This window comes from Protopterus annectens, chromosome 11.part0, assembly GCF_019279795.1.
Source record: "Protopterus annectens isolate FY-2018-M chromosome 11.part0, PAN1.0, whole genome shotgun sequence".
Lineage (NCBI taxonomy): Eukaryota > Metazoa > Chordata > Ceratodontiformes > Protopteridae > Protopterus > Protopterus annectens.
Genome location: NC_056745.1, coordinates 1422112463 through 1422137246, shown reverse-complemented (window position 1 = coordinate 1422137246; position 24784 = coordinate 1422112463). Strand labels below are relative to the sequence as shown.

The following is a 24784-nucleotide window of genomic DNA, read 5'->3' as shown; positions in this document are numbered from 1 at the left end:
ATGATGCGCTCCCTAGCTTTACATATCAGACTCGTCAGGCTAATGGGGTGATAATTCTCAGGGTCTGTAGTTGCTCTCCCTTTATGAAGAGGGATGACTGTAGCAGTGTACCATTTGGTAAGGACAAAGCCTGAGGTGAGGCTGTGACTGAACAGGGCGCACAGATGTGGTGCCAGTTTGCTTTGTAGTTCATGTAGAACACAGCCAGGGATATTATTGGGTCTCATGGAAGCTGTATTCTTGACCTTGGACAATGCAGCTTTAACCTGTGCTGCAGTAATGCTGGGTGCCTGGCATTCTTCCGGTATTATGATTGGTCCTTTAGGGGGAGAGAGAGAGAGAGGGGTAAAGTTGGCACTGACTCTGTCGGCCAGTATGTTGGCAATATCTGTTGGCTCAGTATAGGAGGTACCATTGTGCAGTAACTCAGAGCAAATCTGGGTATTGCCATGGAGGTTCTTTATATAGCTATAGAAGGCTTTGTGATTGTTTTTTAGTGTCTGTCGCAATTCTGCATTCATAGTTGGCATTAGAGGATTTGATGAGGGATCTCAACTTTTTGCTGAGGGTAATAAGGGAGTTTTTCCAGTCTTGGGACTTCACTTTTTTCTGCAACAGTTTCTTCATTCTGTTGTAGAGTTTATTAATGGCAGGGGACCACCAGATTGGCTTCCTTTTTTTGGAGGAGAGCATCTTGGTTCTGTTGGGTATGGCTAGTTCCATGCATTAATGTACATGTTCGTACAGTGCACTGGTGTACGATTCGGCAGTCATACAGCTATTTTCCATTGGCATGGGTGCCGTGAAGTTAGCCACCTCTGTTTTTAGGAGCCCAAAGTCAGCTTTGGAGAAGTTTTTCAAGGTGTTTACCTTTGAGGGGGGATGTGGGTGAGATGTGGATTTCTATGGTATTTGGTTTACGGTCAGATCTGACCCGGCTGGGATTGGCTACTGGTGTAGCACAATGGTCGCCCATGTTAGTAATAATCACGTCAAAAATGTTGCTTCCTCTAGTGGGGGTCAGAATGAGCTGGTCCAAGGCATTGGAACTGATGAATTCCAGGAAGCGTTGGGCCAGTGTATTGGTGCTTGAGTAGATTCTCCCAGTTGATGGAGGGGTAGTTGAAGTCTCCTAGTACGAGAGTGTTGGGTTGGACCTTGATAGATTCCAGGGTGCTTAGGGACATGGTTGGGGACCTATAGCAGGCTATGACCTGGATCGCCATCTTACCCAATGTTAGTTGTACCTGAAGTATCTCAGATGTGTTATGCTGGGCTACTAGTCTGGAGATGTGGTTTTCCTTTATGAATATGGAGACACCACTACCTTTGGAGCTATGGTCCATGTTTTGGGGCCGAAAGTTGTGGTATGAGTTATAGCCTGGTAGTGCAGGGGTGCTTTCTGCCGCTTTAAAGCAGATCTCTGTTACAGCACAAATGTCAATGTTCTCCATTTTGAGGAGTGCTTCAAGTGAGTGCATATTGAGATTTAGAATTCTAGCACTGAGCAGCATGACACTCATTACATTTATTTATAGCTGTTATGGTGGTAATTTGGTCTTTGAAACAGAGTCTAAAAAGGGCACTAAAGGGGTGGCAAGAGCGTTAGCCAGTACCCGGAAACCCAGGGTGACAGATGCAGGCCATCTTTAGCAAAACATCAAGGTCAATCATGTCGTCCCAAGCAGACAGATACTGGATCCCCTTAGAATGATACCAGAAACTTATCCAATTGTTGAAGAGAATCATTTTTTGCTTGTACTGCAGTATCATTCTGGGTGATGGTAGGATACAACTCAGGGCTAGGGTCATACCTGCCTGGGCCACATAATCTGACAGCTCCACCATGTCTATTTGCATATAGTCCAGGGAGGTGCATCTCGGGTCATTCACACCCACATGGACAATGACAGAGTCATACTTGTACTTGTGGAGTGACCTGAGTGCATGTGTTATGTGTCGGATTCTGACACCTGATTGACAGCTAACTGTTACCGTCTCCTTATTCAACCTAGTGAGTGGGACATCTGTGTGTCTTACTATTGTGCCACCTATGATTAGTGTATTGGGCAAGGTGTTTAGCCTTTGGGGCTTAGGTTGAGGGGCACACTGTGGAGGTGAGCTATGTGTCCTGTGGTTTGTGCTGTGTTGTGGTGGTCGAGTGCGTTTCTGTCTTGGAGGTCTCTGCTGTTTGTGTAAATTTCTATTGAGAGTCTCCGCGAAGGTGGGTGTGTGGTTTGTGTTTTTATGTGAGAGTGAGATGGTGGGTGTTCTGGACGGCTATGTGTTCCATGTGGTGTGGTGCAGGTGTTGACCTTCTCTTCTTGACCAGCTAGTCCGGTCTTGGCTGGAGAGTGTGTAGCTTCCAATTTGGTGATATAAGTGCATCGCTCACAAGTCTGAGTGTTGAAAGGTAAGAGGAGAGGGTTATCTGTGTACATGAAGCAGTTGCTGAATTTATGAATGCTAAATTTACTTACCATTTGTTAACCAAATAATAAACTCAGCCGAAGACCTCTTTCAATCATGACTCAGACCATATAAGCAAAAAGAATATATAATAAGCCAGTGTGATGACTGGGGAGAGATGGGCGAAGGCTGCCAGCCTAGTCAAATATAATTTAATATCTAATACCGTCAACTGTATAAATAAATGGAAAATACAGGCTTGTGTTTTTAAATGCAAGAAAACACTGTGAAATGTGGAACTGCAAAACATGTGACAATATTGCACTCTACTGGCCCAGTGAAGCATGTTGTATCCTTTCATGTTAGACTTTGGCCAGAGGGCGGCTGGATGAAGATTTCATGCCCATTGCTTTAAGGCTAAAGTTTATGACTAGAATTTAGATGTGGAAGGTGCTTTTATTGCTTTAGTTTCTGTTAGCATATACATGTGAAATGTCGGTACTTACGTATTATCGCAACCGGATTTTCGCGATAATACTGGTTGCTTCCAGATGTGTACATTTTACCAATACTGACTTGAAAATGAAACATTAACTGTTTTCTTTCACACTGAAATTTTTTTGAGGCAGGATTATCGATTAAACATGGAAAAAGTAATGTTTAACTGCATGCTGGCCTGAAAACGAGTATGGGAATTAGCGTACCTTGTTACTTTACGTCTTTACTTACAACAGATAAGTTTGGCTTACATTCAGGAAGATGCGACTACAATTGCTGACAATTTTCTCTCCACACACACACACAAACAGTACAACAGCAAATGAGAAATCCACATCTTTTTTAGCCGTAATCATTGAAACACAATCTCCCTTTGTCCGAGGATAGCACTATCACAATTACAAGTAGCCAAAGCACCACTGTCAACTTCTCACATACCAAACTACCCTACATGTCAGCATAATGCAATATCATCAGTTTGGCAAATCTTTTACTGTTATTGCAAGCTTCTATTCTTAAAAAAAAAAAAAAGTTTTCCTCCTTTCAAGTCTGTTTGTAAATTTTTTATAAATAGTCTACCAAAAAGCATTTCTCCAGGTCTCCCCATGTTTTTCTTTTCAGCATTCCACCTTGATAAGAGAAAAGCACTCCTTTCGACAGTAACATGCACAGCAGCCCAGAAAATTAAACCGTGCGTGTGTAAAGCACGCAAAACAGGAAGAAGACTTTCACAGTTGTTTTATCTTCCTGAATGTAAGCTAAACCTATTTGTTGTAAGTAAAGATGTAAAATAACAAGTGGCACTAATTACCACAGTCGTTTTCATGCCAGCATTCATATTACCGCAACCGCGAAAATCTGGTTGCGCTAATACGTAAGTACCGAAATGTCTTGTATCGTTGTAAGTTTCTGTGCAGGTGTTAGATTGCTACATAATGCAGTTTGTGGCCTGAGAACTCAGACCAGGTGTTAAGATGATGCAATATGAATACTGGGTAAACCCAAGTATCAAAAATTATGTAATTTTGGGAGGGCATTAGAGACATGTTTGTTAGTAATGTTTAAATACTATTTCTCACAAGAGACCTCAAGCATTTTGATCTGGACATCTAACTTATCAGCACTCTGCTTATGCTCACATGTAAGTTTTTAGCACTGTGATATCTTGTAGGAATAGTTAAAGCTAGAAAAGTTTAATTAGGTATTTTTCTTTGAAACCAGACCTGCCCTACTGTATTATTTTAAGTTTCTGTATGATCTGTGAACTCTTGGATATCTCTGTGGTGTAGTAGTTTTGTCTTGTGTTTTAATTATTTATTATTAAATATTTTTAAAAACCTTCTACCTGTGGCTGGTTTGTGTAGAGATGAGGTATGCTTTAGAGTACATTATATATTTATAGAGTTTACTGTCTAAGCCCTTCCAATAAGCCTTAGACTGTATAGTCACATTACCATTGGATATTAATATTGCACAGTAATAATTGGACACCCTTTTAAGGGCCTTTTAGTAGCTGATATTACTAACTGGGTGGTGGCAGTAAATACTACTGTACAGTCTGGGTAAAGGGGCACAGCTGCAGAATCTGTGTCAGCCTTTCCCAGGAGTGTCTGTGAAGTTGTATAAATACTTATCTCAAAGTGGGTGTGTGTGTGTTATGTCAGCTACTTGGGCAGGGACATGAAGCACTGGTTGGACAGAGAGGGTACTGGAGGTTCTAGCTTGCCCAGTTAGGCTGAGACCTGGACCCTATAGCTGTGCCAGTGGGGAGTCTTATTGGGGACCTGGTGAGCAAGGGAGCAACCAGCCCCAGACTGACTGTGATCTCTATGTGCACTTAAGGGAAATTGTACTTTACTGTGTGTATTAGTTATCCTTTCCTCTTCTAGGAGACGACCTCCCTGATGTTAGTGGTCAGGATTGAGGCTTCTTGACTGCTGGGCTAGGATGTGATGGTCGTCACAGCCTGTAACAAACATTCTAAGCGCAAAACAAATAATAGCATTGCAAACAGTGATTACTCCAATATATAGGTAGTAACAAACAAGATGTGTACAATCTATACACACTATAACAAAATGCATATGATACTGTGACGTATAGCATATCTCTACTGATTAGGGTAAAAAATAATTAAAAAATGATAAAAAAATAAAACTATAAAAACTGGCAAATCTGATAATTCCACAAATGTGTGCATTTCTGTTGAGTACATAAACTGTCAAAAGAAATACAAGTGTGAGTGTATTGTGGATTGCTGCTATTAGCCTGTCTCTCTAACACATGTACATCTGTTTTCATCGGGTTCCTATCAAATGATTGAAGATGCATTCGATCAAACTTGAAATCCCGAAAAGGCAAAATAGCGAAATGGCATATGAGCAAATTCTTTCCCTGGGAAAGAAATTGCTTGGCCGTTTCCGTTACTTAGCCATTTTCGTGACTGTAGTGCGATCTTGGAGTTAGTATATTTAAGTAGGGGGGTGTGGGGGGCGAAGCCCCTCACTTTATGTAATGTTTTAAAAAATTTTTTTGTTTTGTTGAACAGCGATTTGCTGTTCTAAGCGTTCAAGATGGTAAGCTTTCGCTTACACGGGTTCAATGATTTAACATAGACCCTTTTCATCAAGAAGGTGAAAAAAAATAAGAACCATCTCGTGTCATAAATTATTACATTTACTGGCATAAGTGCATCACCATACTCAAATGTGAGCTACCCATAAAAGTATTTCACTCTAGTATGAATATAATCTACTTCAATCTGCAGAAAACAAGATTTGCTGCATTGTCCTTTTACAAGGCTCTAGTACCCATCACTGCAAATTGCTACACAAATTTTCACTGACTATCAGCAAATCAAGCAACTCTCTCCCTAGACACACTGTTATTAGAAATCATAAAGGTTAAGTAGGTACTGTCCACCATTGCACATAAAGCTGCACATTAGAACAACTACTCTCTAGAAAACTGTAACGATAATCACTCCAAACAGACAGACATCATTCTGGACTACCTAAAGATGAAACGGTCTTTCCTAAAACAAGCCTAGCATCGTGGAATGATGGTCCACAATATGCCAATCAAAAAACACTTAAAACGTTAAAAACAAAGCTGAAAAAAGTTTTCTTACAAAAGAAAATGGATGTTAATTTTATTTTATGTTGAATTTCTTAACAGGGGTACAGCACTGATCCCAGTGGACCCATTTCAGTCTCAGCCTGCAGAAAACACAATAGCATGACATTATAAAGAGATCAAATGATAAAATGCAATATATACATATATTACATACAAAGTAAATAACAGTTGGCTTCAGAGTATGAAGGCAATATATATATGACATTATATACAGAGTGATTAAAAAATATGCATTATATATAGAGTGGTACAAGAGTTGGAATCACAATCAACAACAGACAGAGCAGGGTATATAGACAGAAGAAGGGAGTGAAGAGGTTAAATTATATGACCAGACAGATAGAAACTGCATTTTTATAAAGTGTTAAAATTTGCTTTCATCTGTGAATGGAAAATGGACTAAGAGGAATAATCTTTAAAAAATAAGGGAGAGATTCCCACAGTTTAGGAGCAAGGACGGAGAAAGCATGGTCTGTACAAGTGAAACCTAGTTTGGGGGGTTTGAAGGAGAGGAAAATAGTGGGTAAGATGTCTTCACACTGCTGCATCGCCTAATAGTCTGGAAGCTACTGGAAGGAAGGTGAGAGGCATGTAAGAAAGTCAGCATGTTGTTTCACAGGTAGCTACTTTGCTTTTTCAATGGTTTTGCAGTGCTGTTCATTTCTTGGGGTGATGAATATGCAAATGGCATATGAAATGGACTGAATTTATTTTAGAAGCTGCAGCAACTTGCGGGAGACAATATTCTAGCTGAGCCAGTAAGATATCTTTAGCTATGGTATTTCTACAGGATCTGGATAGAAAAGGGGAGATCTGATTAGCCCAGAATAGGAGAGAGCTGATTTTTTTTGTGTATGCAGTCCAGGTGGGGGTTGAAATTTAGGAAGGGGTCCAACCAAACCCTTAGGTAAATGAATGAGTGACATTTCAATGGTATTATTAAGATGATCAAGGATTTTGAGATGCCTAGGGCTAGAAGTGAGCTTTTGCCTAGTGCCAAAAGGTATTGTTTTTGTTTCAGAGGATTTTAGTATGAATTGTTATTCACTGACTCCTTGACTAAGGGCATGAATATCAGCCTGAAGTTTGAGTTCAAGAGAAGAGACAGAATCTTTGGAGTGGAATAACTGGACTATGTCATCATCTTAAAGCAAGAGAGGAAGATGGGGTAAGTCAAAAGAAAGTTTGTTAATGCAAACAGAAAAGAGGGGAGGTGCCAAAAAAAGATCCTTGCATACAAGTGCAAGATACAAGTGCTTCAAGCACACTGGATGAATGAAAGGATACTGAATACACTGAATTCAGTTGAGTGACCTGTGCTACAAACACTAGATCTAATTTCAAAACAATTATAGAATCTTCTTGTAACTCTAATATACAAACTGCAAAACTGTATGTTGAAGTTTGTATAACTTACTGCTTTATTCTGATTTAGTCGGCTGCTATAAATACTGCAACTTATTTAACTTTTCTAGATTCTTCTCCATCTACTGTTTCAATGTTTTATTACTGCATGTGTGTGTATCTTACTGCTCTTCCACTGAGCCCAACTTATGGCTCAATTAATCAAACGAGCATCCCTGTTATCAAAATAGTTAAAACAGATAAATAAATACACGCATACATAAAATTAAAACAAACGAGCAATCATCCTTCCAAAGCAAAACTATTAGAAATCCTCCACTTTTTTCCATCTAGCAGTTAGGCGGTCACAATAAAGGTATATAAAAGAGAAGTCTTAAGTTTTCCCACCACTCTAAAACCAATTACTCTACTGTGAAACTTGTCAGCCTTCACTGCTGGCAATATGAAAGCATTCATTACGCCTGGTTATAGGAACAAGACTTGGCATGATACTAGCTGCAGAAAACAGGAGTATGAACACCAATTGCTGCAGATGTAGTACACTTAGATTAATAAATTACAAACCAACTGGTAGAGAAAAAAGTGGTTGCCTAGATTTTAGCAAAAAGAAGCTAATGTAAATAAAATTCAACTCGCTGATGCTGCCTGTCCATTAAAATAAAATGAGCATTACTCACTTGTGGGTTTAATGCATACAACTCTCAGCTGGATAGCCACATGAAAAGTTAATTATTCATAAACATTTCAAAATACTCTGAATGGCACCAATGTCATTTAACCATTTTCACAACAGAAGCAATGTTTAGCAAAACTGCCTTTCCACTTCCATTCACATGCAGTATATTAAGGGTTTTGCTTCAGCTTACATATATATTGTGGCATATGCCAGATATAGTGTAATAAATGTCACAATGTAACCCTACCATCTTGCATTTACACTTTGGATTTTTTTTGTTTTGTTTTTTAACTTAGAAACAGTCCAAATCAAAGTACAGCCCCTCTTGATGACAGCACTGTGGGGATAACCTGGAAAAACATCTATACACTTTAATGGTAACATTCCTGCAAATGTGGTGGTGTATCTATTAAAGCTGTAACTGCATCCCCACATTACTTCCATTCTAATGTCATGAGACATAAAGGTCAACTGACATTGGTGTACAGAAAAACATATTTTGTATTAAAGAAATAGTAAGGAGCCAGCACATAAGTTTTATAAATGAAGATGGGTAAACTGTATCATAGTGCTGTATCACCATTTGCTGTGGTGTGAAATGTTAAATCACTGAACTACAGGACACCATCTAATTCATCATTTCACATTTTTTGACTTTTATATTAGTTTCCTACCCATTATGCTAACTGTCAAGAACTTCATAAACAGCACCAAATTAACATCACTTTAACAGATACTTTACTGAACCAGTCTGCATTGCTTCTTTCCTTCAAATGTTACTCCCAAGAACATAAGACCTCTGTGACAAAGAAGCCACATGAAAGTTAATGTGCAAATGAACAGTGCCATGCTCATGGATGAAATCTATGCATACAGGAGACAGACTGCTAGGTTAGCACTTTAAAATCATCAACCATGTCAAAAAATATATATCTTTATCCTTTATGACATCGTGTAATAATACCACAAAATAAAATAAACCACTTTGACTATGATTTTTCAGTAACATCTGATAGATTCACTTCACTTTTGTAGACTTAGAGCGGTACATATTTTTCTTCAATGCTGCACATGTACAGTTGTTATAACTTGTAACAAACAATAATTAAGGAAACATACTGATAAAGCTTTAGGAAACAAATATACAGGTTGCAATAATGTGCAAGGAACAGACTTACAGAGCCCTAGAAAAGCATAAAACTAAGTCACCATTTGAAGTGTTTGTAAATGGTAAGGTTGCATAACCCAACAAAAGGAACATTTCCTTCTCAAGTGATCCTGCTGGCCTGTCCTTAGTTCTGCTTTGGGATACAGCTACTGCTCTGCTGCTTGACACACACACCAGCCATCTGTTTTTCCTCTGCCTATACGACAGCTGTCACTAATGCTTCTCACACACGTGTACTTCTTTAAGAGAACAGTAATGGCAGTCCTTGTTAATACATGATGAAGTAGATTTTTTTCTTCTATTTTATTTATTTATTTTTTTTACTGTCTGAGAAGCTCATTCTTTTGATGTCTCAAGCAGGAATGTGACAAGCGTCTTGCTGCTGCTTGTAAAAGCTACAGAACTCTTACGAATGTCAGAAGTGTAGTCGTGTTTGTATTAACACCTGACCAAAGTAGCTGCAGCAAAATTAATTTAGTAACATGAAACAGGTTCAGCTTGATGCAAAACTGGCCCAGACATGCCTAACTTCACAGCAATATGAAAAATCCACAAAAAAGGATAGCACTTACCAATATAAGACCTGAGATTAACGAGGAAGTGCCTGTCAAGGCAACATAGAACTTGGGCGTTAACGTGTTCAAAAACATACTCACTGCAAAATAGAGAGCCATATGTTACAATAAGGAAACTCCAAAAGATAAGAGTAGTAATTTATCAGTTAGCAATCTACCAGAAAATGCTGTGCGTCTATATCAAAGCATCATCACAGCAGAATGAACAGCACAAAATGGAGAACTTACAAACAGAAATATTGCTTAATAATAAAAAACTTCCTTTTTCAGTTGCAGAAATAATTCTGCCTCTCACAATACTAGCACCACCCAAGGTTACACTTCATAGTTTTTTTAATTACAAAAATATTTTGTCATTACTGCGGAGTAAACCTTGAAATGTCTTTTTCAGTTAAGCAAGTTTTTTTCTACTTAGTCCTGCTGCTTTTACCCAACTACATATTTTGTAAGAGAGTGGTATACTACACAATAGCAACAATACAAAACTGTATAACATACACCAAGCTGATATGGGTAATTGGGTAAATTTTCAGGCATTTTGCTTTCATTGCTCACTCTTCTGACCTTGGGTAAAAAGCGACATCTGTCAGACTCGAACATGTATGATTCGTTAGATTAACCTCATTTTTTGGTGTGTGTGTAACAAAACTCAGAGGAATAAATCCCCTGCCAAGACTTTTCTAGCAGCTGTCATCGGATTGTTCTACCATGCAAAATTATACAAAAAAATCAAGCCACCAGGGCAGGGGCTAGAATACTGAAGCACACAAATTAAAGAGTTCTAAACTGTAACTGCCAAGCAAATATAGTAAATCTTAAAAGTGAGTGCAGTACAATTGAAGCATTTCTACATGGTGGCTTACACTCCTGCACCCTCCCCCCAAACCCCTTAACAGAGTGACTCAGTTGCTGTACCTCAGAGTAGGGGAATATAGTAAGGTACCACAACCTCAGACTTGGCACAAATTCCTCTAGTTACATTTTCAGTCTTGCCGTTCCATAAGAGCACAACTACAGGCAGTGGAATTCTGAGAGGAACACAAGGGCAAAACACTGGTTCCAGGATGTGCAGACAGCCACTCACTCAATGTTCACTTTCCTAGCTTAATTAATAAAAAAGAATAAAAGATAAATTTGAATTCAGTGCCAACTTCACCCTCCTCTCACACCCTAAAGGGCCCATCTCAATACCAAAGGATTGCCAAATTCTGGTAATCAAGGCCACACAGGTAAAAAACGCACTCTCCAAAGTTAAGAATACAGCATCCATGGGACCAGATGACATCCCGGGCTGTGTACTACATGAACTACAAAATTAACTGGCACCTCACCCAAGTGTCATGTTTAATCATAGCCTCACCTCAGGCTTCGTGCCCACCGAGTGGTGCACAGCTACAGTTATCCCACTCCACAAGGGGGGGGGATACACCTTGGATCCTGGGAACTACCGTACTATCACTCTGACGAGCCTGATCTGCAAGGCCATGGAACGTATCAACATGGAACTTATAAACAAAGACATTGGTAACCTTCAAACAATGGACTCCACTCAGTTTGGGTTTGTGAAGGGTGGATCATGTCTCCTGAACCTGATTGACTTCTTTGAATCAGTCTACAGAGCCGTGGACGAGGGTAAGGTGGTCCACACAGCCCATCTGGACCTCGCCAAGGCATTCGATACCATCCCCCACTCTGGAATCATAGATAACCTTACTAAGCAGGACATAAATCCCTATGTCACTTGATGGGTTGCCAACTGGCTTACTGACAGAACCCACACTGTAAAAGTAGCCGACTCCAAATCCAGCTCCAGACAAGTGACAAGTGGAGTACCTCAGGGTTCAGCCCTGGGACCGCTCTTGTTTGGCATCTACTTCTCTGAAGTACAGGCCAACACTAAGGGACTCTGGCTAACAATGTTCGCAGATGACTGCAAACTGGGAGCCATTATTGAATCCCCAAATTATGTGGATACTCTACAAAAGGGCCTTACAGAAACAGATGGTTGGTGCCAGAGCCATGGGCTCAAGCTCAATGCCAAGAAATGTATAGTTATCCCCTTTAGGAAAAAACATGTACCCATGAATTACCACATAGGTGGCAGTACACTAAACACTGAAAGTGTGATAACAGACTGAGGAACACAGGTGGACAGTGGTCTCACCTTCGATAACCACTTGCCACAATAGTCAGGAAATCCTTCTATGTGGCACACCTCATCACTAAGGGCTTTTCATCCAGAAAAAAAGGAAGTCATTATCCCACTGTACTCATCCCTCATTAGACCCATTACAGAGTACAATGCTCCATTTGGTATGTACCTCACAAGACATCTGCAACAACTGGAAAGGCCGCAGAAACACCTCACTAAAAGAATCACAAGCCTAAAGCAGATGCCCTATGCTGACAGACTAAAAACCTCCAGCTATACTTTGTTGCATATCGTCTACTCAGGGGCAATCTCTGTTCAACATACAAGGCCATGTCAAACACAGAGCTGTTGGACATGGTACACAAAGAAATCCCAATCCATCAGAGCCACACGTTCCAGGGACCTAAACTTTGTTATCACAATGAACAAAACATACTGGAGGGATAGGTTCCTGACCCAGAGACTCCCTATACTCTGGAATAGACTGCCCATGCATGTCAAGCAGAGCACCTCATTGGCCCTCTTCAAAAGGAACCTTGACGATTGGATGGGAGATCGGAAATTCACCCCGGGGATCACGTCAGTTGCCCTCTGCTAGACAGGGGTTCAGGGACGCAAAGAAATCCCAATCCATCAGAGCCACACGCTCCAGGGATCTAAACCTTGTTATCACAATGAACAAAACATACTGGAGGGATAGGTTCCTGACTCAGAGACTCCCTATACTCTGGAATAGACTGCCCATACATGTCAAGCAGAGCACCTCATTGGCCCTCTTCAAAAGGAACCTTGACGATTGGATGGAAGATAGGAAATTCACCCCGGGGATCACATCAGTTGCCCTGCTAGACAGGGGTTCATGGACGTAAATACTGTGGGAAGAAATAGCCAGGGAATTGTTATGGCTAGGCTTGTACAGGCTCTAGGGCCGATAGCCTTGTACCTACCTATGAACAATTTGATATCTATGAAAATAAAATGCATACAAGCCTCTCAATGATATCGAAGCAGACATGCCATTTCACCCAACTACAAACACAGGTTCACAAATCAAGTTTGCAAAAGTAAACATATGACAGGAGAGATACCTACCTTGGCTTCTGTTTAGAAAAAGGAAGAGTAGCTAATGTTGCCACACTTTTAATGACTGATGCAGTATGTTAACATGGCAAAAATCAGCCAACATAGCATTACTGCATTTACAATAATTTCAGGAAGTTAACATTGACAGATCTTCAAGTGGAGAAAAGGAATGAACACTGAAAAATAAATGATGCATGATAGCTTACATTACAAGATCTCTGCCTCACAGAAGCTATGAATTTCAGACTTGACATCTTGTCACTGTCTATATGGAGTTTTGGCGTGTTCTCTTCATGTATGTGTGGCCCTCCTTCAGGAATTCTGATTTTCCTTCACCTCTCAAAAATAACCAGAGTTGCTCAATTTATGCTGTATTTCCCACCTCCTTGTAACCCCAATTATGGCTGAAAAGGGTCCATGAAAGTTCACTTACCTGGTTATCAAGTTCAGAACCAACTAAATAAATAAATAACTTCAAAAGCCTGAGAGCACTTAGAAATGTTTGAAAAAAGCAGCAAAACATAATTTGACAGTGACTGGTAGCAACTACACCATATGGAAAGTTCTAGAAATTTAATATGCAGGAATAAATCTACCATGAATGGGTGTACAGAAAACGAACAATGTTCGTTGCACTAACTTTAAAATATTTCAGACAATACATTTCCATTAAGTTCATCAACTACATCTACTTCATAAGCTACGGAAAATTAAAATTTTGCTATATGGTAAACTCTGCCACACACAATAAGGTGGCGGAGTAGATTAGGACACACTGGGATGTGCGGTAGCAAGCACCACACCTGGTGCAACACAGGGTATAACTGCCAACTGCTTAAAGATCTTTGCTCATCGAGTTGGCAATTGTTTGCCAGAGACTTCTCAAGTGATTCTGTACCAATGAAGTACAGAAACAGGGATGAATGGCTTGTATATAAATTATTGCTCATCTAACATGCATTGTTTGCGTAATTATCCACAGTAATTTGCAGTGAATTTGCAACAGATGTTCTATGATCCAGCAGTCCATTCTCCCCAGGCCTTGACCCCCTAATCATTCTAAAACAATTACTAATGAAAAAACTAATAACCAGCTTGTATTCAAGTATAGCAGATCATAAGTTCTTGCTGCTGCCTATCCACTCTTATTGTCTTAATAAAGTCAGCCTACAGCAACACACAAATAAAATGAAAGTCTGCTATGTGACCCTACAATGATCATCCAAGCCTCTCCAACATCACATGGCAATGAACATGAAGACAAGCTTTACAAATGTACTTCCAACAAAATGTTACAAGCAGCACAGACAAATACCCCATTAAAATAAGTTACCATCAGGATTCAAACCACTGGATCACACAATATAGCAGCAATAAAAGTTAAAGGAATTATCATTTACTATCCTCAACAGATTTAATCATATGAGGACAGTGCAAAGCATATCTTATAAATGTAGATCAGAAATACCAACTAGAAACTAAAACTAAATGTGGAAAATCCTCTCAGCAATATCCTACTGCATTCTAACTGCATTGCATTTTACTATTTTTTAAATAAACTTGGCTTTCCCAATTGCTAACCACAAAATAGTAATAGTAATATCAGTAACAATAATAACAACAACAACAGTACCACCACCATGGAAGCTCCAGTAAATATCAGACACTATACAAACCAAAACCATGAAGATATACTACATTACCATAAAACGATTCTTTTAAGAAAAATATGGGAAATTTGTGTTCATCTTTCAGAGCCATAAAAAGCAATTAAATGCTTAACAGCCAAGAAGACAGCCACATGGGAACATTAATCAACTCAGCACGGCCCATTCCTCTCTCATACCTGTGTGAATTTTGGCAGTGTGAATAATTTACACAACTGTCCACAATGCACCCACAATGTATTACTTTTTTTTTTTTTTTTTTGACATTAGTATACATACGACTCTCAATATACACAGAGCTCTCATGAAGATTTTCTTTACTGGATTATAGTTTTTTATTCTTAAACAAAACAGAAAGAAAGAAAACATTTCTGCTGTGTTTGCCACGTTAACATTTTGTTAACTTTTGGTCACCTTAAACATGCTCTATGGACTTGTGTTTTACATGCAGCCAACAATAGTAAAAAGAAAAACAAAAAATGTTAAGCATCTGTAAAACAAGACATTTCAACAAAAATGCAATTAAAAATGGACACAATGTGTGAAGGCAAACAGGAAAACATTACAAAAACTTGATGTAAAGTAACTCCAAAGAGGAGCAAATGAACAGAAATAACAGGATATAAAGACAAAAATGCAATAATATAACAAAAATAACGATGTATAATAGAAAACAGTGCAAGCAGTGGCGGCTGGTGACTTCAAAGCAAAGGGGGGCTGTGGGAGACAGCTGAATGGGTGGGGCCAATTGGAAGGGGGTGTGCACAACCAGAAGGGGTGGGGTTATGCTCAGAACCACAAAACCTGGGACTTTCATTAAATATGCTGCCTTGGGTGCCAAACCATTGTTATGAGTCCAACAAAATGAAGGGGAGAAGAAAAAAATATTTCAATGTATTGGCTGCATGACCACTTACTTAATATCTAGATGGAAACAAAAAGGTTGTGAGGCATGAAAAAATAAATTACTTTTTAAATACATTAGTGGAATGCCAGTCAAAATCAAGTGTAAAAAAAACGTCACTCAACTCAAACCACTTCTCCTTGCACTGCAGTTCTAAATTATAATTTATATTCAGTTAAGTACCAAGTAACATGCTGAAAGCAGCACTCTCTGTGTGTAAAAATGTTTCTTATCCAAAAAAAAGATCTACTGCCTGACAACTATCTACTTGTTTCATGGGGAAAACATGATCAAAGTAAAAAATGAATAGCAAACAAGAAACAAGCTCAAGATAAATTGCTTAAAGTATTACTGCACAGGTTATGGACCACACATGATACATTGGCATTCTGTTTAGTTTATGGGTAAAGCCTGCAAAGATGACTGCAAGTCTCCAACAAATGTAATGAGCTGAAAATACTGTAATCCTGTCCTTTATTACAAATAGTGTAATTTGCATTTCAATACCCAAGGCTTATACGTTGTCTAGTTACATAAATATTCTCTGCATGGCAACAACAAAAAGGCTTTCAATGTTGGTAATTCTTTGACGGTATGCTTATTAAAGCTTACTTGCATCTTACAATCTCAGACAAGCTTACTTAATGGTCATTAAAGCATTGTTACTTAAACACAGAGCAACATGTATTTTCTGAATAATAAAAAGCATAAATCAATAGTATAAAATATGACAGAAAACCAGGACATTCTGCAAAATCAAGGACAGATGAAAAGCCACTGTAGTACTTGTGTCTACCTTGGATGGGGGGGGGGGGGGGATACTCTGCATATTTACACTGCATAACTGGTCCTTGCCTTGCATGGCACATTCAGAGTCACTACATGGGGGAGTGGAGTACAAGTATGTCACAATTTGAAATGTCTCTGGTGATGGCCCTGACACATTTGTCATACCTCTCAACCTCACAGCAAGAAATCTGGACAAAGCTATAAATAGAAGTGGGACAAATGCCCAAAAATAAGGACAATTTTAAATACTGCTCTTATAAACTTAGAAAGATAATAGAATAGTAGGTCTTGCATTAGTATGAATTTTCTGAAGGGTATGAAATCAAACTCAAATGTTTGTCATTATTTTCTAACTTCATTCTTTAATGATTTGCCGCTAATTTGCCAGAAAACCATAATTTTTTGAAAACGGACCAAAAATGGGATGCAAAAATATAAAACAGCCACACAATACAGCTGGGAACCTGTCAAAGAAGGGACAGTTTTTTTTAATATTAGTACTGTTAAGTTGAGCAGCTGACAAAATAAGAGAATCTACATACATTTCTGAAATAAAAAGTAATCTATAACTCTGATCATTACAATTATTTATTAATTGTAAGCCATTCACGTTTTCTTCCAAAACTGCCATTTTGCACAGGGATTATTAGGGGAGAGCAACATTTTGAGCCAAAATTGGGGACAGTTGAGAGGTTTGGATATACCTAATTCTCCTTTGATAGTCACATCGCCACAGTAGTCAGGAAGTCCTTCTACGTGGCACACCTCATCATAAAAGGGTTCTCATCCAGGAAAAAAGAAGGCATTGTTCCCCTCTACTCGTCACCCATTAGACCCATTATAGAGTACAACGCCCCTTTTGGAATGTACCTCACAAGACATCTGCAGCAGCTGGAAAGGCCACAGAAGTATCTCACAAAGAGGATTACTGGCCTCAAACAAATGCCCTACACTGACCGCCTCAAAAATCTCCAGCTTTTTACTCCATAACACATCGCCTACTCCAAGGTGATCTCTGCCTAACAAACCCAGAGCTGCTGGACATGCTACAACTAAAGAAATCCCAATCCCTCCAAGCTACACACTCTAGGGACCTAAACCTTGTCACCACAATAAACAGGACATGCTGGAGGGATAATTCCTTTCCCAGAGACTTCCTATACTCTGGAACAAGCTACCCATCTATGTCGAGCAAAGTTCTTCATTAGCACTCTTCAAGAAAAATCTTGATGAGTGGATGGGAAATAGGAAATACACCCCGGGGATCACTTCTGTGTTTCTGCTGGACAGTGGCACAGGAAAATAACTTTCTTGAGTGGCGTAAGCTATGGTACCTTGCTGGCTATGCTTACGTAGGCCCTTGGGCCGATAGCCTAGTACCTACCTATGAACCTCTCAACCTCTTAAAGCAGGAAATCTGGACAATGCCAAATATATTGGGGGAACATACAAACAGTACTAAAAATTGCTCTTGTATAAACTTAGACAGTTGCTAGAATAACAGGTCTTGCTTTAGGATGCATTTTTCCGAAGGGTATGAAGTCTGAAACTCAATACCTGTCATCATTTAGTGACTTCATTCCTAAATGATTTGCCAGAAAACCAAAAAAAAAAACAGTAAAAATCTATTCATTCTGTGAAAATCCGGACAGTTGAGGTATAGTTCAGCCTGGGCTGTCTGAGTTTGCCGCCCTTCCCCCTCACTGCAGCCATTCCAATGTCCCATTATTTGGCTATTTCACCCCATTTACCATAAACACTGTAATGTGCATACTGCTTTACTTCTTTTTTTTTTTTTTTAAACAGGTTTATTGTTTTAACATATAAGAGAAATATCATAACAATTTTATACAAGTAATTAAAAATAGGTATTATTATAATATTCAACAAAACAACTAAAGTATTTACAAAGACATCCACTACAATCAGATCAATTAATTAAACTAAAATACCATGCTATTGAAATTAAACTTTTTTTAACAAATTTTGTAAATTATCCCATACAATAAAATAAGATGTTTTTCTATTTGTTCTAGTCCTAATTGTGTTTATTTCCATATGGCACACTATATTCATAACATTTTTAAATTCATTGAACGAAGGAGGTGTATCTGAAATCCAATTTCTAGTTATTATTTTCCTAGCCACTGCTAGAATAGACCATAACAAGGGAAGCTTAACCTTTTTAACACTTTGAGGTACAGGTGTGTTGAATTTCATTATTTCTAAATCTCTTATATTATTATCTGTAAAAAGAGCCTGCAAAAATGCATTAATTGACTTCCAGTATTCTTTCAACTTTATACAGTCATAAAACATATGAGCCCAGTCAGCATTAATTTCTACATTACATCTCTTACATAGATTATCTTTATTATTTATTTTATTCATCATCAAAGGTGTATAAAAAGATCTATGTAAAAATTTCCATGTATAAAGTCTCCAGACAATGGAAGACGTAGTTCTATAAGCAGATTCCAATATATATTGTTTATCTTGTTGATTTGGTGGGTCCCCATTAATAGAAGTGAAATAATTCCAGTATGAATCTACACTGTAAAACGTTTCTTGTCTGATAACTTTATGTATGTATGAAAGTTTACCTTTATCAGAAACTTTATGTTGTAAATTTAATATCAAGTAATTAATCAGTGTTGGAATAGATTCTTTAACAGTTATAGACATTAAATCTATTTTATTAATGAGATGTTGTCTAAAGGTCTGAACCTCTAACCAGCAAGTTTCTCTTAGATCAAATTCTTGTTTTAAGAAATCTAGATTTTTAACTTTATTATCAGATATCAACTGATACCAGTACTTTAGATCATTATCTATAGCTAAATGAGTTCCTTCAGAAGTAGATGACAAAAGCATACCCTGAGTATACATTACAGGAAATACAATAAAATTCCATTCCCTATACTTAAGGGTGCATGAATATAAAGTTACGATAACTAATAATAATATTTAATGGGTAACAAGCCATATGTTTAGGTGTAATAGGTGAAGTACAAAATTCCTTTAGTAACCATAACATGGAGTTATTTACAATCATATTTTTATGTGTTAAGGAGATTTTCATGAAGTGTATACTAATTAGCTCCCAATAATCTTTCCATTTTGTGACATATGACTGATCTATTAATAAAGTAATAACTTTTACAATAGAAGAGATAGTATATAAATTAAAGTCTGGAAAAGAAATACCCCCTTGAGACCAGCTATTAGTATGTTTCTTTAATGCAATCCTAGGTCTATTAGGTGCCCATAAGAAATTTAACATTAGTGTGTTCAGTTTCTTGATGATTATTTTTGTAGGTGGAAGTATTATTGATTGTATTAAGTATAAAATCTTGGGGAATATTATCATTTTAATAATTGTAAGTTTCTCCTCCATAGTAAAAAACATATTATTCCAGGTATTAAAAAGATTTTGTATATTAAGAAAACAGGTATTATAATTATTATATATAATAGATTTAATATCTTTAGATAGTATTATACCTAAATAAGTTATCTGACCTGAATTGGGTACATATTTAGTAAAATCACTAATGAGAATATTTTTTCGTGTATATATAGGTAGTATTTTAGTTTTTTCTTCATTGAATATTAAACCAGAAATACTTTTAAAATTCATCATGTTATCAAATAGAGACTGTATAGAACAATTAGATCCTGCTGATGTAATTAGAACATCATCTGCAAAAAGTTGAATTTTGGATGTTGCATTTTCATCTATTTCAAAACCCTCTATGTCAGTACTGTTTCTGATCAAATTAACCCAAGGCTCCATTACTAAAGTGAATAATAGTGGAGAAAGTGGACATCCTTGTTTTGTACCTTTAAGAATGGGTATTTTTGTGAAACATATGTTCCTACCTTAATATAAGCCAACGTTCCTTTGTATAAATGTTCAATTAGATTTACAAATGCATCCGAGAAGTTTGTGCACTTCACTAAGGTAAACAGATAGTCCCAACTTACTGAATCAAATGCTGAACTTATATCAAGACTAATAAGTGTTAAATCTTTCTTTTTCCTATTTGCAAAATCTATTAATGTTAAAGTTCTTCTTATATTATCAAAAGTATTTCTATTTACAATGAAGCCTGTCTGATCTATATCTATAATGCCGGGAATGATTGTCTTCAATCTATCAGCAAAGATATTCATAAACATTTTATAATCAACATTAAGTAATGAGATGGGCGATATGAAGAACATCTAGTTGGATCTTTATTAGGTTTTAAAATTGGCGAAATAAATGTATATTGCCAAGATGGGGGGGGGTTATTAACTCAGTTTGGGCCAAAATAAAAACCTTATGTATTAATGAATATGTATTTTTAGAAAGGATTTTATATATCTCTGGTATAATACCATCATTACCCGGTGCTCTGTTTGATTTAAGCTTATTTATTTGTGTAATAACTTCTGTATATGAAATACTCTTGTCCAATAGTTTAATCTGTTGTTTATTAAGCTTTTATTCATATTTGTGGTTATAAACTCCTTTATTTTATCTTTAGGTTCCATGTTAATATTATTATGGTTAATTTTGTGAAAGTGATTTCTAAATTCATCTAGTATTTCTGGTATACTAGAAACATTCTTCTTTTCCTTAGAGAAAAGATTTCTTTGATATGGTTTTGTTTATTCAACCTTTTTGTTTTATTTTTAAGTCTATGTAAGTATTTGGGGCTTATTGAATAAGACAAAACTTGTATTTCTCTAAAGTTATTTTAACTTTATGAGTTAAAATTTCTTTGTATTTCTCATTTAGTTTGTTTATTTCTTCAATAACTTTCTTGTCCATAATATTTTCTTTATTATTATGTTTATAAGAGTCTAATTTACTTTGAATATCTAACAATTCCTTATCCCAAGATTTCCTTTTATTATTATACCATCTGATACTTTGTCCATATAGATATGATTTTAAGGCATCCCAAACATAAACAATGGAGACTTCAGGAGTGTTATTTATGTCTAAAAATGTTTTACTTCTGAAAGTATATATTCTTTATAGTCTTTTAGTTGAGTTAAGTATGCTGGTATCCTTTTGATCTGAACATTATGAGTATTTTTTATCATGAATTCAAAAACAATTGAATTATGATCAGATATAGGACATGAAATGATTTTGGAATTAATTAAATCTGTTACCATCTGGTTAGAAATAAAGACCCTATCTATTTTTGAATAAGTTTTGTATCTGTTAGAAAAAAAGGTGTATGGTAATGATTTTGAATCTATCTGATTATTAATATCATTCAAATGATAAGAATTAGCAAAATCCTTTAAATGTTTTGCATTAGATGTAATTCTTCTCTTTCCTATAGTGGTAGTATCACTTTCATGTAGTATACAATTAAAGTCACCAGCTAAAATAATATCTCCTATAGAAAATGATATGATCTTATCAAGATGATGTTTCTCTGTATTAATACCAATTCCAGGTATCCAATATACATTAATTAAAGTGTAAGTCTTCCCATTAATTTGTATTGTAACCATACAAAACATTCCTTTGTCATCCTGATAAGACTTAATGGTTTTAGGAAAGGGCATACTTTTATTCCATAAAATAGCCACTCCTCTTTTTTTCTGTGTGTGCTCTGAACTAACCAATACTGTATATTTGTTTGTGGCTAGTTTATCAATATCTTTTTTCAAGAGATGGGTTTCTTGTAGGAAGACTAAGTTGGCCTTATGTAAATTAATGTATCTTATTAGGCTTGCCCTTTTACATGGATTATTCAATCCATTAATGTTTAAAGAAATTCCTTTTAAAGATGTCATTTGGCATTTTAAAACTTAAGAATCTTATGATCAAAATAACAAATAACAAGATAAGTAATGTTACATCTCCTCCTTTAGGTGTACCTTTAAATATAGCTGTATTTATTGAATCTCTTATGGGATTTCGTATAGGATTCAATTTTGTTTGTAGTGACAATGAATGTACAAAATATATTGTGGATGTCAAAACTATATACAAATAACAATGAACAAGTGAAAATAATGCAAGGATTAAACCTTGCATCCAGCCTGGAGTTATAAACTCCAACTTAGAGTAGTATTTACCACTCAAGTTAACCCCCTACCCTAAGCAGCAGTACGTCAGCTACCACCTTATCAATTTAATACTAGTTATATTTAACTGAAGTTAACAGTTTTCAATTCAATTACCTAGCAAGACAAGACTACACATTTGGTAAAACAGCATCATATAAACTAAAATAAACCTTTTTTTTTTTTTTTAAAAAAAACTGTTCATACTACTATATACATCCATGTAATATAAAACACTTGTATTCAAATATCATTCAAATAATCTTGATGTTAGAAATCAAGAGGAGAGAAAAATAAGTTCTAACATTCATTTAAATCAAAAACTTTGGCTAATATGATTCAGACATTACATATATTAGGATGCATCTATTTTCTGTTATGTAAATACAGTTAACAGCTTCCAAAAAAAAACCTTGAATTGCTTGCATATGAGCATTTACTCAAACTCATTATTGCCAATAGAATAAAATATTGTATTCATAGAAATTGTTATAAATCATACTTCATAGTTAAGCAGATTCTCAGAAACATTTATATACATATCTACATACACACACATACACACACACACACACACATATATATATATATACATACACACACACATACACATATACATATATATATATATATATATATATATATATACACACACACATACACACATACACACACACACAAACACACACACATACACACACACATACACACACACATACACACACACACACATACATATATATATATATATATATATATATATATATATATCTGATCTCACTGACTTGTATCTTTACTGAGCACCATCTTACATTGCTGTCCCTTCAATAAATCTGTCTGCTTTATATAAAATAATGCACAGCAAACACATTTTAGTAACCAGATTTTACAAACATGCTATACTACTGCTTTAAAATATATCACATGACAATTTCTTCCAGTATAGTGTTATAAAATTATTTATGCTTGTCAATCAGATGAATTAAATGAGTTATAGTAATGTATATGTTTGGGACATAGGTTTTTAACACATATTATTAATCTGCTATTCCTGTATCTGTGATGTGTCAGTGTGATATCTAGGTCAAAGGTGAGACCAGCTGCTTTCAGCTTCTCTGTGAGAATTCTGAGAGTTGAAGCTTTTGAAGTAGCTCATGGACACTGTGCATGACACAGCCCACATCCCAGATTGTCTCTCTTAACATTTTGGCGGGAAACTTATTAAAACTAGTGACAAACATTCATTTAGCAGTGTAAATGCATCTAAACATGACAAAACCTTCACAATGCATTCTACAGGTTATTACAGACTCTATGTAAGTGAAATCAAGCCCAAAATTATTAATAAGTAACAAAACTCAACATTTTGTCCCAACTCAACTCCTATGCAAATCTTATTATTTACTGTGTCTATATGATCAAAAGTATTTCTATATATTAATAAAGAAAAGAAAAAGAGAGTAGAAAGTAAAAGGGTGTAAGGCAGAAATAAAAAAGTAAGAGAAAGCTATAAGAAGTATATACAATAGAATATTACTTACTGTTTATATTAATAGAGTTAAAAATAAAACATATTATTTACTATTATTTAGTTCTAATTATTATTAGTTAAAGCATGACAGATTATTTACAAACAAGCATAAGCAGTGTAATCAAGAAAGTATAATTAGGTAGTGTCCTTCCTGTATCTGTGATGTGTCAGTGTGATATCTAGGTCAAAGGTGAGACTAGCTGCTTTCAGCTTCTCTGTGAGAATTCTGAGAGTTGAAGCTTTTGAAGTAGCTCATGGACACTGTGCATGAGACAGCCCACATCCCAGATTGTCTCTCAACATTTTGGCGGGAAACTTATTAAAAACTAGTGACAAACATTCATTTAGCAGTGTAAATGCATCTAAACATGACAAAACCTTCACAATGCATTCTACAGGTTATTACATACTCTATGTAAGTGAAATCAAGCCCAAAATTATTAATAAGTAACAAAACTCAGCATTTTTGTCCCAACTCAACTCCTATGCAAATCTTATTATTTACTGTGTCTATATGATCAAAACATTTCTATATATTAATAAAGAAAAGAAAAGAGAGTAGAAAGTAAAAGGGTGTAAGGCAGAAATAAAAAAAAATGTAAGAGAAAGCTATAAGAAGTATATACAATAGAATGTTACTTACTGTTTATATTAATAGAGTTAAAAATAAAACATATTATTTACTATTATTTAGTTCTAATTATTATTAGTTAAAGCATGACAGATTATTTACAAACAAGCATAAGCAGTG

At 36.3% G+C, this 24784-nt stretch overlaps 1 protein-coding gene across 6 annotated transcripts in view; it reads right to left on the bottom strand.

Annotated features, from left to right (window-relative positions):
* Positions 1-24784, bottom strand: part of ST7 (suppression of tumorigenicity 7) — a 1957536-nt gene that overhangs the window by 904501 nt on the left and 1028251 nt on the right. For 4 of the 6 annotated variants that reach the window (XM_044088709.1, XM_044088710.1, XM_044088711.1 and 1 more), the window contains exon 2: positions 9827-9909. In XM_044088709.1, coding sequence (XP_043944644.1) covers positions 9827-9909 — 83 coding nt within the window. Of the gene's footprint in view, positions 1-9826; positions 10047-24784 lie in introns of those variants that run through there. The other 2 variants (XM_044088714.1, XM_044088712.1) reach the window with 2 other exon arrangements.